The sequence below is a fragment of the Cajanus cajan genome, chromosome 1 (genome assembly GCF_000230855.2).
Source record: "Cajanus cajan strain Asha chromosome 1, NIPB_CcT2T_4, whole genome shotgun sequence".
Classification (NCBI taxonomy): domain Eukaryota; kingdom Viridiplantae; phylum Streptophyta; class Magnoliopsida; order Fabales; family Fabaceae; genus Cajanus; species Cajanus cajan.
Window position 1 is genome coordinate 80,135,398 of NC_138517.1, and position 15,268 is coordinate 80,150,665.

The 15,268-nt window shown below is 32.6% G+C and overlaps 1 protein-coding gene across 13 annotated transcripts; it reads left to right on the top strand.

Moving 5' to 3' along the window:
* The first annotated feature begins 1,444 nt into the window (after nt 1–1,444).
* PFI (tubulin folding cofactor E / Pfifferling (PFI)) lies at nt 1,445–14,982 on the top strand. 13 transcript variants are annotated; one of them, XM_020385001.3, is made up of 16 exons: nt 1,445–1,546; nt 3,184–3,493; nt 5,685–5,855; nt 6,496–6,542; nt 6,949–7,095; nt 7,191–7,265; nt 7,820–7,929; nt 8,589–8,713; nt 8,811–8,872; nt 10,973–11,080; nt 11,159–11,193; nt 12,688–12,750; nt 13,881–13,972; nt 14,057–14,133; nt 14,213–14,290; nt 14,612–14,982. In XM_020385001.3, exons 2-16 carry the CDS (start codon nt 3,184–3,186, stop codon nt 14,708–14,710), a joined length of 1,599 nt encoding a protein of 532 aa, XP_020240590.1. In that variant the 5' UTR covers nt 1,445–1,546; the 3' UTR covers nt 14,711–14,982. The 13 variants fall into 13 exon arrangements, 10 of the variants coding, with proteins under 10 accessions (XP_020240590.1, XP_020240588.1, XP_020240585.1 ...); XM_020384999.3 differs by having other exon boundaries at nt 1,473–1,546; nt 3,156–3,493; XM_020384996.3 differs by having other exon boundaries at nt 1,482–1,546; nt 2,997–3,493.
* Nucleotides 14,983–15,268: the final 286 nt, after the last annotated feature.

Genomic DNA, 15,268 nt, shown 5'->3' on the forward strand with positions numbered 1-15,268 from the left:
ATGCTTTTTAATTGTCAATTCTTAATTTCAAAGTCATTTCATGTGGTGTGTTTGGAATTTAGAGTCATCAAAAGAATTTGATTTGACTTGTAAGACTATTATTAGTGGTTTCAACTTGGAAGAAAATGGTTGACTTTCTCAAATGTACAACATTCAAAGTATATGGGTGTTAACTTGTTCTAAAGATGCATTTAAGGATGGAATTTGAGAACAACCTCAAGATCAGATAGTAAAAGTTTAAATTTTTGGTAACTACTTCAATAAGAACCTTAGCTTGGTGGAATTGTGGATGCAATTCGATTCTACAATAGAAGCACAAAGACGTAAGGAACTACTTGCAAATGATGATATATTACATTTTATTCCATAATTAAAGTTACATATAAATATAGAGAAGCATGGTAGAGAAATTTATAATCATGTAAACTTTTATATATTTCAAAAAGAGTTGTGAAGTGCTTGTGTTGATTGGGGAATTGAAGAAACAATAGAAAAATATGGAAAATCAACATTTTCTATAATTTATAGCATTATAGTCAATGACAACAAAAGGAGCAAACATAAATTTGAAGGTATGACGTGTCGACACATCCTTTTTGTAATAAATGAAAAAGGTTTAAATGAAATTCCAAGCCTCTACATTCTTAACATATGGACAAAGTTAGCAACTAATAGACCAATTTTTGAATATGATAGAAATGTAAGTGAGGAATGTTCTGAATTGAAAAGTGAGAAAAAATTAATTACAGATGCAAGAACACAATTGTTTAAATGTATGCATATGAATGATACATGTAAAGAGAAATTATCCCTTGTTCTAAATAAAGATTCTAGTATTGAATCCAAATTAGCTGACATGAAAAGTGATATTGTACTAATATCCATAGATTATTTGAAGTTCTTTATTAGTTCTAATATACTCAAGGAGATTGAAATCCCTCCACCTAAACCTTCAAATACTAAAGTATGTGGAAAATAAATTAAACAGGAAAAAGAAAAGCAATGGATATGTGAGGGTGAGAAAGAAATATGAAAATTAAAAGAAAGTATTCCTCTATATATAATATATCGTATAAATATAAATTATTATTATTACCAATCTCTATATATTAAACATAAAATTCTATCAAGAATACTTTTAAAAACTTTTCTTAGCAAGATAATTTACAAAAAAAAAACTTTTTAACTTCTTATCAAATTTGATTTTTATTTATTATAATTATTTATGAATTAAATATTAATATTTAATAAAAATATTAATAAATAAAAAATCTTTTATTATAATATAAATTATTTATCATAACCTTAAAATATAATTTATATATTTTAAAATATTAATGTATACTAATTTTAAATATAATTTATATATTACACATAATATTTTTATAAATAATATATTATAAATTTTAATTATATTATATATAACATGCTTTCAAAGTGTAAAATAATAATTATGTATTACCCCAAAATACCCTCTTTGTTACACTCACCCCTCGTATTCTCATTCTACACTTCCCTCTTTTTCCCTTAAACGAGCTTCACTGAGGTACCAGCTTTACTGCTCAACCATTCCTATCATCCAATTTCATCTTCCTTTTGGTTGTACTTCGTACCGATTTGTATTAATTATTGGTTTCATCGGTTTTCAACCATTTGGTTTTGACATTTGCGTAATACTTTTTTGATGTGATGATTTCGAGTTGTATTTGATTCCCCCCTTAATTTCCTAACGGTACATTGTTTTTTTCTTCTATTGCAAAGTGCACCTCTGTAAAAATTGTTGGATATAGACTTATAGATAATTTGGAGTTACCAATTCAACCATGGGCTATTATGTGTGCGAGATCATATGATTTATATCACTTCTGCCATATCTCTATATACTACGTTGATTTGTTCCTGTTGTATGTGGTTCTTGACAATGAATAGAAAACATGGTTTGTTTTTGGTATGAGTTTCTCATAAGACTCACTGTTATTAGAGGAAGAGCTACTTGAAAACTGGAGTGATATATTAATGAAAAGAGAGAAATGTAAGAGGGGGAGTTTAGTAGAAAGGGGGTATTTTTGAAAAAACAATAAAAAAAATACAGGGAGTGTATTAGTTAGAAAAGGGAGTGCAAATAGAAATTGCTCCTAGTTTATTTTCAGAAAAATCTGGCCTGGCGTAGGCCATAGTCGAGGCTTGTCCTATTTCCACACCTATATTTGTATAATCCAAAGTTGTCCTGACCCATCACTCATTGATCATTTTCTGGATGCTTTAGGCTTCTCTAGACTGCCAGTGTAGGTGTAGACGCTCCACGGATCCTTTAATATAATCAAAGCTTTCTCTAGGTTTAGTATCTCAAACCACTTTTGGAGAAAAAAAATAAAAAACAGACACATTTGAGGTTTGGGTTTATATTTCTCTCCTTTCTACAAGTTGGTCATTCTGTTAAGTCATCCAGCAAGTTAAATTTATGCTAATTTTGATTTTAAACTTCGTTTTGCTTCTCGGTTTTATGTATTCCTTAGTGAATCTAGTTTTGGGTTGAAATTGTGAAATTGTTGGTATTAGTCTTCTCACATTTCTTAGCCGGAAGGATGTCGTGACTGTTTCGTGTAACGCCTGTTCACGTATCAGTTTCGTAGAGGATCCTTTGCTAGTATTTTGTTTATTTGGAAATTGGAAGTGTTTCTAGATAATGGATATGCATCATGTTGGATACTGATTTTGATTCATTGATTTTTGAGTTATGAAGTTCTAAGATTATTGAAATTTGTTTTTTATTTCCCAAATTCTTTATTGAGCCAATGGTGATTATTTTGGCTACTGTGGTTCAATTTGAGCATGCAAGCTAATGCAATCCAGATAATATATAAGAATTTCATTAGAAGATGTACAGTATATATTCTACTTGTATCCTCACTCAACGATCCTAACACACAACATTGATACTTGCCTGTGGTTTTGTCTGCTAGTAATGTTGTAAAGAGAATTTGATCTTTGTGTAGGTGCTATATCATTTAATGGGTTTATGGAGAGTGCTTCCATCTTCTTGCTAGGTCTACTTGAATGATCATGGACTTGTTCACTAATTTGTTGTGTCAAGGACATATTTTATGATTTGTTAAACTGCATTTGGGATTAATACCTTACATGTTTTTTGTAAGAGGAATTCTCAGCCAACTTTAACAAAAGATGCAGGATTCCTCAATGCCAATACATGAATTTTGGGTGGGCCAACGGGTACATGCATCTGATGATTCACGGAGAATTGGTACAGTTAAGTTCGTAGGGCCTATAGAAGGCTATTCAGACACATGGGTTGGAGTGGACTGGGACAATGGACAAGGCAAACATGATGGATCCATCAATGGTGTCCGATACTTTCATGCAAAGTCAGAAAGATCAGCATCATTTGTTCGTGCCCAGAATCTGAACCACGGGATTTCATTGCTGGAAGCCATTGAAAGAAGATATAAAAGTGGCTCTACTAAAGAAGAAGAGGGTATATCTCCAGTTTAAATTCATTTGTTGTTAAAACATTGGCTTAAATATGTTTAAACTACCTCGAATTAGCTCGATTTTCAGATTACTACTTTTTAAATTTTTTTTTTGATAAAATTACCTGACAAATGTTTTTCTTTCAATTTAGTACCTAACGTTAGTTTCCTCTGTTGATGACGTGACAAACGGACTGCCACATCATCACCCAACAGTGTCTGCTACGTCATCCAAGGGATTGCCACATGGACATGGTGATGATGTGGCAAACATTGTTGGGTGATGACACTGCCACGCCATTACTTGACAGAGAGGGACCAACGTCAGGTACTAAATTAAAGAAAAAAATTAGTCAAGTATTTAAAACAAAAAATAATAAATTAATAGGTAGTAATCTGAAAACCGACCTAATTGGAGATAGTAATTTGAAAAAACGACCTAATTGAAGGTAGTAATCTAAAAACCGACTTAATTGAAGGTAGTAATCTGAAAACCGACCTAATTGAAAGAGACTTGACTTCGCTGCACCTTTTTTTATTATTACATATGATGGAAACGTAAAAAAAAAAAAAACAAGATTTAAAGTGAAAGTAGCTAGAATTCCGTCTGGAGGAGACTTGACTTAGCAAATAAATTTTCAGTACTTCCATATAAGTGAAAGATACAAAATGAAAAAAATATATATATATATATATATATATATATATATATATATATAAAGTTAAATGAATATTTGTGGCATTAACTTTCCTATCTTACAAGTAAAACTTATAAGATTGAAATTAAATTTTTATTTAAAAACTTATTATTAGTAAATATAAATATTACACACATATATATTATATATATACTGAGTTTTAATATAATTCCATAATTTTCTTTTTTTTATAATCAAGTGCAATAGTTTCCATACATGATCAATGGGAAGCTAATTTATGTGCATTTGTTGCTTTTGTTTCTAGTTACAGGTGTTTTATGTCTTCTTCATCTTATTAAGCTTCACTTATCTCTATTTCTTCATTGTCCACTATCTTTGTTGGAATTTTTGGTCCATTTTTTATGACAAACCAAAGTTTGAAGTCGATGGATTGTATGAATATTTGCATACGCTCCTTTCACTCAGTGTAATTTATGCAATCGAAATATGGTGGCCTCAAAATAGGTTGTCCTTCAGTGACAATTTTCAGATTACTACCTTCAATTAATTCGTTTTTCAGATTACTACCTTCAATTAAGTCGATTTTTCAGATTACTACCTCCAATTAGGTCAGTTTTTAGATTACTACCTATTAATTTATTATTTTTTGTTTTAAATACCTGACTAATTTTTTTTCCTTCAATTTAGTACCTGACGTTGGTCTCCCTCTGTCAAGTAATGACATGGCAGATGGACTGCCACGTCATCACCCAACAGTGTTTGCCATGTCTTCACCATGTCCACGTGACAGTCCCTTGGATGACGTGGCAGACACTGTTGGGTGATGACATGACAGTCCGTTTGCCACATCATCATTTAACAGAAGAAACTAACGTCAGGTACTAAATTGAAAAAAAAAAATTGTCAGGTAATTTTAACAAAAAAAAAATTTAAAAAGTAGTAATCTGAAAATCGAGCTAATTCAAGGTAATTTAAACATATTTAAGCCTAAAACATTTATATTTTGGGTTCATGAATGAGAGTGAAAATGGTTTCATATTTTTTTTGGAATGAAAGAAAAATGTCAACTTTGTTGTAGTTGAGTTATTATCTCTGATTCTGTTACCAAACTATTATTACAGTTGTTTGCATTTGTTGTTGGGTTTGGGTGGAGGAGGTTGTTCTAGTGGCATGTCTTGAATATGTGAATACATGTGAGAGGATATCATTTAATTCGTTAATTGTAATGCTAGTTTCTATTGTGAAGCATGACACCCTTATGTGAAATTGGTTGCATGGTGCATAATTTTAATTAGTATGATAATTTTGTAATTATTTTTTACTAATATATAAATTTTAAAAATTCTTGGCAACATAAAGGATGATGGGGTTCTTTTTGCTTTTTTTTTTTTTTTTTTTTTTTTTAATACAGAAGTTGTTTTGTTAGGAAACCTCATTTTTTACATTCTAGTCTCTCTTCTGTACAATTTTTTTTTGGTATGCATTACACTGAAAAAACCTGGAAAATAATGTGATTTTTCTTCTGTTGTTGTTGCAGATGAAATGTATGTCTTTTCAACAAGCAGCCAGCGAGTATCTGTTCAACTTTTGGGTAAAGACAAAATTCAGGATAAACTAAGTCGATTGGAGGAGTTAACCAGTGCATCATTGTCATATATGGGCATTAGTTCCCCTGGAATCCCATCTCACATTAATAATACAGTGCCAAGTAAGCTTGGTTCTTGAACACACCCATTTCATTGCTAATATTAAGATGAATGTGTATTGACCTAGTAATACCAATGATTTTGTTTTATTTTTTGTGATAAAATTGCAGTATCAATGAATTAGTTGCTTTTCCGTTAAGTATTTATTTTTGACTAAGCTGTTTCTATATGAAATAATTGGAAACTTTGATTATTTGGCATCTTCCATCCTGTAAGCAATTTGAATGTAGTAATCAGTTTCCTTGCAGTTTTGAATTTTCTCTTTTTTACATATATTATTTAAAAGAAGGAAGTAGTAGGCACAGTTGCTAAAACTGTGAGTTTAAATGACACCACTGAGCTTGATTTATATAGGCCTATTACAATAAATGCAATTGATTATAGGAGATTTTGTTCCTTTAAATCAGATACGACTTGCCTATAAGCTTGCTATTCAATAAATACAAAATATTTGAATCTAATTTTTAACAGATGTTTTCATGATTCTTTCACTTCAACCATACTTTTGATAGATATAAAAGAACTTGACCTGACTGGAAACCTTTCACTTTAACCATACCTTCCTTTTTGTCAATAGGTATGAAGAACTTGACCTAACTAGGAAACCTTTCACTTTAACCATACTTTTTTTTTTGTTGATAGATATAAAAGAACTTGACCTGACTGGGAACCTGCTTTCAGAGTGGAAGGTATGATATGCGACCAGGTTTTGTCTAGTGAGCAATCCTGGCAACTGCTGCAGCTTTGTGTTTGCTTTTTTTCCAACATACCATGCAAATGTCACCTAGAATTTTAATGATTTTTGTGTTTGATTCAACTTATTTTGAAGAAATAATAACTTTTTTTTACTAGTAATCTTAACTTGTGTTGTTTAATATTGTTTACTCACCTGTTTTGGTGAGTATCTTATTATCTGTATGGTAGTCCTTTCCCTCTTTTCTCTCTTATAATCATTTTTTTCTAATAAAAGAACCAATACACTGATCAGGTGTAGAGCCCCCTTTTACTTGGTTTTGTATGGCAACTATTTTGTTAGTGATTGATTGAGGGTGCTTGCCATTTACTTTTTTTTTTCTTCAATTGATCTCTTTGCAGGATGTTGGCATAATTTGTGAACAGTTACCTGCTCTGAGGACAATCAACTTATCTAACAACTTAATGTCACCATATAAATCAGAGCTTCCATTACTGGAAAGGATCCAAGTTCTGGTTCTAAATAATACTGGTGTTGATTGGGAGCAGGTTCCCTCTATATCTTTTCTTGACTTATGTTTCTTGCATAAATTTCTGTAATTTATAAATAGGAATTGCTAAATGTTTACTTTTTAACTGGGCAGATTGAGCTGCTTAGAAAATCATTGACAACAATTGAAGAGCTACATATATTGGGAAACAATATAAGCAGAATTCTGGTATGTTGCCTTTAGTTTAATATGCTTGCTAAATATCTTAAAAGCTGTAGGCATAGATGTGTTTCCCCAAATAGCCCATTGACTTACTTAGAGAGCAGTTTAATAAACATTGGAAACTGCTACAATCTTTTAAGTACCTTAGCCAGAATTTATGATGTTCAATTTAGAGCAAGTGAAGAACTGGTCTCTTCTGTCTTCTCCCATTGTTGTTCATTACACCACGAGTGATAGTATTAGAATGCAAGCCTAACATATTTAGGGAAAAACATTGCAGATATAGTCTTCACTCTTCAGTATTTCGCGACATTTATAAGAGCTGTTTTGTTGCACATTGAGATGTTTTGTTGAATGTGTTTTCTCTTATCTGGTGGACCAGCCACTTGGATGTGCTAAAATATACAACACATTTCAATTTTTTTTTATAGGATGGAGATAATTCCATTTGTGCTAAGTTTTCTCTTTTGTTTTTAATTTTATGTAGCTCTACAATTTCTGATCAACTTTATAAAAGTTACTAGCATTTTTAAGCCTTCTAATTTTCCTTTTCTGTTCAGCCTGGGTCATCCTCCGTGGTTCAAGGATTTGATTATCTGCGGCTGTTGAATTTGGAAGATAATTGTATAGATGAATGGAATGAAATCATGAAGCTTTCTCAGCTAAGATGGTTGGTAAAGACAGGTTTTGTTTAGTTCTTGTCTTCTAGAATACAGTCCTGACTCCAGTTAGAACTGATACTTTCTTAACTCTTGACCACATATAACTAAAATAATAAAATCTGCTTCCATGTTGACCACACCTAAAATTATAATTTGATCTAACAACTTAACAATGTAGTTAACCCGTTTCCAGTTATCATTTCAGTTAACTACTTATTGTGAATGGTTGGTGTTAGACTGTTAGGAATCTTGTAAATTGTAATTATTTAATACTATATTGCATAAAGAGGGAAATGTTGAAATTAGGGATATTATGAGCTATATATTTATGTAACTGTTATCCATTGTATTTATGACTCTAATTATGAATAAGAGCCTCTCCTGTGTAGTCAAGTCACAGATTCATTCACATGACTTCTTGTTTTTCTGCCTCTCAACAGTTAGCATGATGCTGAAATTGTATAACTAAGTGAAATGTGGTTAAAAGTCACAGATGGTATCTGTATCACTGGAAGTAATGATTGTATCTTAGAACTGGCCATAAGTGTACAGTGCCCCTCATTTCTTGTTTCAGTTTTTTCTTCCCTAGACAGTGCCTCTACTTTTGGGGTAGATTTGTTTAAGTCTGTCAATTTGATTTATTTGCACTCGGTATATTTTGTTTCAGTTTGGAGCAGCTTTATTTAAACAAGAATCATTTGAATTCTATCTTTTATCCTGATAATGGTGGGCAGTATGAATCAGAAGTTACATGCAATAAACCCTTCCAAAATTTACGCCGCCTTCTATTGGGTATTGTTATACTTTTCCTCTTGATAAATATCATTTTCAACATATTGCATTGGAATCTGAATTGTGGATACCAGCTGAAGTCTTTCGATTCATTCAGGTAATAACAACATTGGTGATCTGGTCTCTGTTGACTCATTAAACTTGTTTCCTAACTTGGTGGTAAGGTTTATACTGTGAAGTGTTGATTATGCTTTGCTTGCATCTTTTATTTAAATTCTTGATGATGCTTTGCTTGCATGCTTTGTTGTACTTGTATCTCTAACGAAGAGTCTAGGACTGTGGCCTGTTATGATCCCATTTGAATAAGTACTTATAGGAGACAAAAATAAGAAGATAAAATGAATTAGACCTTTTCCATAAGTTAAAAATTAACTTACACACTTCAATTTTTATGAAAGTTATCTCATCTAACTTCTTAAAAGTTGAGGTAGATAAGTTGGTTTTAACATATAAAAGAAGTTTGATTCATTTTGTTTTTTAGTTTCTTCTTCTATTAGTGCTCAAGAGTTTATTCAACCAATGCCTATGTCAAATAATCCGTGTGAAAATGGTAAATTGGGATGCAATTCAAGATTATTTTGTTGCTACACTTGCCTAAATAACGTGTGCTGGTGTTCCATACCCATCTATCATTTGATTGAGCTATTATCTGTTTTGCTTCATGTATGTTTTTTTCACAGCCACTACTGACACTGGATCATAATTTGTCATTTTTAATTGACCTTGATTTCTGCATGGTGTTCATCTTATTTAGAGATTGGACTGAGAACCCAGTCTTTAAGATAAGGTCATGGCATATCCAATTAAGAGAAAATGATAGTTATGGATGGGTACGTGTTAGGAACTCAGAAACAGAATATATTTAGATACATATACATGTGTAATATAAAACCATTCATGTATTAAGCCTTTGAGGTAGTTGGTTCATGACATGATATTTCAGAGAAATGAGGAAGAAAACATAGAAGAGATAAAGGAAAGAAGGATTCTATCATTGGTGAACGAATAACAAACAAAGAACAGAGGAGAGAATTATCCTTCCATGGGTTTCCCCTCCTATGACAGAGCTAATGCTTAGTTCCCAAGTTATAGCTAATCAGAATCCTCCTTTTCTACACTCTCCTATTTAGTCTAATTCTTTTCCACTTACTGCCCAAACATAACAATTGTACCTAGCTAATTACTCCCGAGCCATATCATTATTATTGTTATTACACTACTTTATGTCGGAACTACTGGGGAAGAGGACAGGATGTCCTCTTAAAGAAACAAGTAGAAACCAGTGGAGAAAAGCTTGCTAATCTCTTTGCATATCCAACATTGCAGCCTCTTTGAAAATTACTGAGAACAGTAGAGAAGCCCTCCAAAAAAGTTTGAAACGCTTCATTTTAAACACAGTTGCAAATATTTGTTCTTTACTGTACTCTACTTCTTGGCAATGATTCAGTTTTCCCTGTGTGTGTTGTGGCACATGCTTAAGCAAAGGACCTTAATGTGTTTGGGAAGAGGGATGTGGAAGAAAAGGGGAGGAAAGTATGGGGAAGTTGGAAAATGAGATCATTGAGACATGTTTGGTATGAGGGAAGGGAGAAGTATGTGTAAATTATTGTGGGCCCCATAGATAAAAACTTCCCTTCAATTATGTGGGGAAGTGAGTGGAAATCACTGTATCACACTGTTTGTGGCAGGCGTGTTGTACACTTGCAACAATTGTGTTATATATATATATATATATATAACATGATTTATTTATTTATAAATATATATTTATATATAAAATAGACATATAATATTATATATATTTGTTTTAAAAAAGAATTAAATAATAATTTTATAATAAAATAATAACAATTGTAATAATGAATAAATAAAGTAAAATAATAATAAAAATAAATTTATTGGTTTTTTAAATAAAATTTTTTATAAAAAATTAACTTCCATTCTATTTATCTTCTATTCTTTTTTATTAAACAACCTTTATTTCTTCTCTATTTCTTACTTACTTCCTTATGCTTCCTGTTTCTTCTCTTTCTTTCATTTATTTCTTTCATCTTTACCAAACATAGTGTACAAGTTTCCTTTGAGAAAGTAATTAACTTTCTTATGAATTTTGTTTCCTCATCATCATAGGGACTATTCTTCCTTTGTGTGTCTTTTCTCCCCTTTCTCTGCTTTTTTTTTTTTCACTGGTTTATTTTAGAGCAGATTTTTACAGATGGTAGTTTCTATTCTAATTATTAATCTTGAATAACAATGAAGGATACCAGGCTCTCTGAGAACCCAATTACTGATTCTAGAGGAGGTGGAGTCCCAAGATTTGTTTTGATTGCTCGTTTAGCAAAAATTCAGATATTTAATGGAAGTGAGGTATGTCTGTTTCATATTTGCTTCTTTAATGGACTCTTTTACCAAATGTAATGTATTCATATCTGCTTTATCTTTCAGGTTACACCTCGTGAAAGGAAGGACTCTGAGATTAGGTATGTTTTCAAAATTCTTTGCTTCAGATACCCTTTTGGAAATTGAAACTCTTAAGCGTCCTTTATGGCCATCAATTCTATGCATTGTTTTGTCATGCATTTTATCTTAGTCTTTGTATTGTTATTGAGTTTTTCATATGGATGTTAAATTTTTCTGGGTAGTATATGTTTGCAGAGATTATTCCAGCTTATGTGTTGCTCCTATGTTCTCTAATTGTTTGGTTTATGCTTATTTATTAAGACTACATAATTCATTGGAGACCTGGCTTGTTTGATACTCTGCAATTCAGTTAAATTATGTTTCTGTCTTTGTCATTCCATTGTGTCATGACTCATTGGATGAGTAACTTTCTTGGCATTGTGTGCGAAAGGTTCCATTTTCCTTCTTGGATGGTGGGTCATTTGTGGGATGCCTCTCGTTGTCAATGCTTGTCATATATGTCTTGCATTGTTTGATATTTCTCTTTCATGGAATCTAATTCCATAACTTTTGATTAATTATCCAAGTAGAAGAGAAATGATTTTTACGGACCACTATTGACTCCATTTTTTGAGAGGGTCTCCTATCGAGAACATGTCTTAGTTACCTGCTTTTCTTTCTTGGTCATGTCTCAAATCAAATAAGCAGCCACACACATAAGCGGGGATTGATGCCTCTTGTAGGCAGACCTGTTCTCTCATGATTCGATGATTATTACTACTATGATCAGAAGTAGATGCTTAGAACTTCAAATTACTATGAGGCTATGAGCTTTATTCCATGCTAGCCTTTCTTAAGAAGACAGACCCTTAGTGGGGCTGGAGACATAGTACCTCATTGCATGCTAAGGATCAGGCCCTAGGATTGGGTAGGCCAATACCACTCACTGACTCACGATTTAAGTTCTATAGAAACCCAAGCAATTTTGACTTTTGAGTCTCCCAGGGATTAATAATGCACACCAGACAATACACATAGAAAGTACCAATATCCAACTAAAACTGTAGGTATATATGATGGAATTAAACATAAAATTGATCAAACCTACACCCACAAGTTGCATCAGAACCCTGCTAAAGACAAATTGCAACTCCCAAAACCTTTTTAGAATCAAGTTGTAGCTTCCTGTATGAATGCCACTGCTGTCTATACCTACAAAGCCTTTATAGCTTACTCCATGGACATGCCGCAGGCAGATGTTACATTCATAGGGTCTCAGAAATAATTCTTAAATCAAGGATTGTTGTGTGAGAAATAATTTAACTTGTTTCTAGCATTCACTGTAATGAAGTAATACTTTTGTGGTTAGATTCCTCTAGAAGGACTGGCCATTAGACCCTTTTGTATTCTATAATTTCTATCAATCTTTATACGTGAGATCTGTGAGCCTTTTCTACTAGATAACCATGTTTACCGTTTGGGTTGAGAGTTCAATTAAAGGTTTACATCTAATTAGTGTTTAGTATGAAGCAATGTCATCTTTCTGTTCTTACATATGATTTATTCTTATGCAGGTATGTTCGGCTTGTCGTCTCAAGGTTGCATGCTAATCCAGAAGAAATCAAACAGCATCCCAGGTAAACTCATACTGGTGGATAGTATCTGGAACCTTTGCTCTCACATTAAAGCTGGATCAAAAATTCAAAATGCTATCAGAAATCAGTAACACTAGGTTGTGATGGGATTAAAGGAGAAAATACGTAATAATGGTTCAGGGTGTTTAGATTTTGAAATTGGGTTAAAGGTGTTGGTCGGGTCGGGTCTAGTGAACAAGCTTGATTGGGAATCCAATCAAGAACAAAGGGGAAGAAAGGAAATCTAGGTTTTACACCTTCAGTTCTTAGGCATCAAATCTGTTAATATTTACTGTTTCTCAACATTGTGAAAAGATTTGGAGGTGGTTGAGTCCCATTTAGTGAGGTTTATTTTATCTTTTTATGAGTTTACTTGTGATTGTGATATCTAGGGCTTTCCACTATCCAATCTGTAGTTCATCTGGTCTGCTAACAAAAAGCACACAATACCTTCTCGATTGGATGTTTTCTCTAGTAATTGGGAGATATGTTCAAGCTACTGTGAAGGAAACTTTTTTAACTTGTAAGTAAAAAAGGAAAGAAATTGATTCCTTTGCTGTAGTTTCTAATACTGAGCTTACTTCAGCTTTTACTCCGCAACAATCAGCTACCATTTGAATAGTGTCATTATATAGACTTGTATTGTTGATTTCACAGCTATTTTGTGTCAACATTTTTGGCACTAGATGGCCACTGAAGATACCTTAAAAAAGGATGTAGCAAGTAACAAGAAAAAACCCGAGAAAGGTGCAAGGCAGCCACCCAAAAAAGCTCAGGGGAAAATGTGACTTGTGAGCTTATTGCTCCAACCAGGGGAACCAATGGATTGCATGTTGCACACAACCACATAACTTAAGCATCCTTGTTTCTACCAGAAACTTCCCAAGGGTCCAACAAGAACTGCTCCATTGTTGTGAGATACACAGTTCAAGAGTCCCTAAAGATTGTTCCTTATAAAGTTTTCTGCTTTACAATGCTTAATTAAATGCTACACCCTTCTATTTTAATTGAATTTGCACAGAACACATGTTAGAAGAGTTGACTTGAATTGAAACTGGATCTATGGGATTATCAATTAAATTCTATCTCACTTTGAACATGTTTTGTGAATGTGCCGGTCCACTTTATTACAGGTTTTACGAGCTTAAGAAGATTCATGGAATTGAAGATGAAAGACCTTCAATTGGAGCTACTGCCCCACAAACAATCAGCTCAGGATTATTGTGTATGGACTATGGATGTTAAGTTTGTGCATCGGCTCCTTTTTCTGAATTTGAAATATCTTTATTTGATATAGAGATTAATGCAGCCATCACTCTGAATTGTGTCGGAGCATCCTTGGGTGAGAAGCCACCGTTGACAAAGAAGCTGCCAGCAACAACTACAGTTGAATATCAATACTACTCTAGTAATGTTCAGTTTGTACGACTTGAAACATCCTTTCTGATTACCTTGTTTTTGGCAGGTTGGTAAACTGAAATTTCTTTGCGAAAGCTTTTTTAAGCTGAAGTCCGTGAAGCTAAAACTATATCTTCAAGAAGAGGTTTGTTTTTATTAAGAATATAAGATGTGCTTTTGTACCATGATTGATTCAACTTTTCCTGTATCGGAAGCAGCAACCTCAAGATAATCTTTAAAAATCATTTCAATCTGTCCTGGTTGATGCAATTTTTTCAAACTGATATGCTAAAAAAACGAACTTGTGACAAAAATTTCTTGTGGAGAATGAGGGAGGTGGGTCATTCTTGTTTATTCTTCTCAAGAATTTTTTTGCAAGATAAAAGAACTATGCAGCGAGTATAATTACTGCACAAAGAAAAAAAAATTTCTATTTTGATTTAGTTACATTTCTTTGAATTTGCAGGGTTCTCCATTTCCCATGCTGCTCGACAATGAGACCTCATCTCTTATGGACCTTGGAATTGGCAATGATTCCATTATCCTTGTAGATGAAGAAAGTTAATAAATGTATCAGAAAATTTGTGAAAAGCTTCTCTTGTGCTGAAGACTGTGTCATGTTCTGACTAGCTGAAATTACTCGCGGAAGTGTGGCTTTAAATTGAATACAGATATTTGTTAGTGATACACCTGTTGTGTTGGTCAGTTGAAGTTCTTATCAGTGGTTTTGATGCACTGCTTGATCGGATGATCCAGTCCATCCCTTGCCAGTTGCCACAACTGTTTTCTGTAAATTATGAGTTATTTTGATTCAATTGCAAACAGATTTGGGTCTTATATTCAAGTAGAGTAGAATCGTATTATTTGGAAAATGGCCATAAAGTTGGTAACAAATATATCGATCAATATAGCATTTTTTTTAACAAAAAACATTATACCCACCTTTATATTATAAAAATGAGTCGACATTTTTAAGCTACTGTGAACCACCTTTATAGGTGGTATATGGTAATTCACTTTTCCTAATCATTAGATATATCTAGTTCTGCGATAATATAGAACACCTTCGGTAAATTAATAGAAAAATTATATGGGAAAGGAAAAAAATATGATGACTAAACTA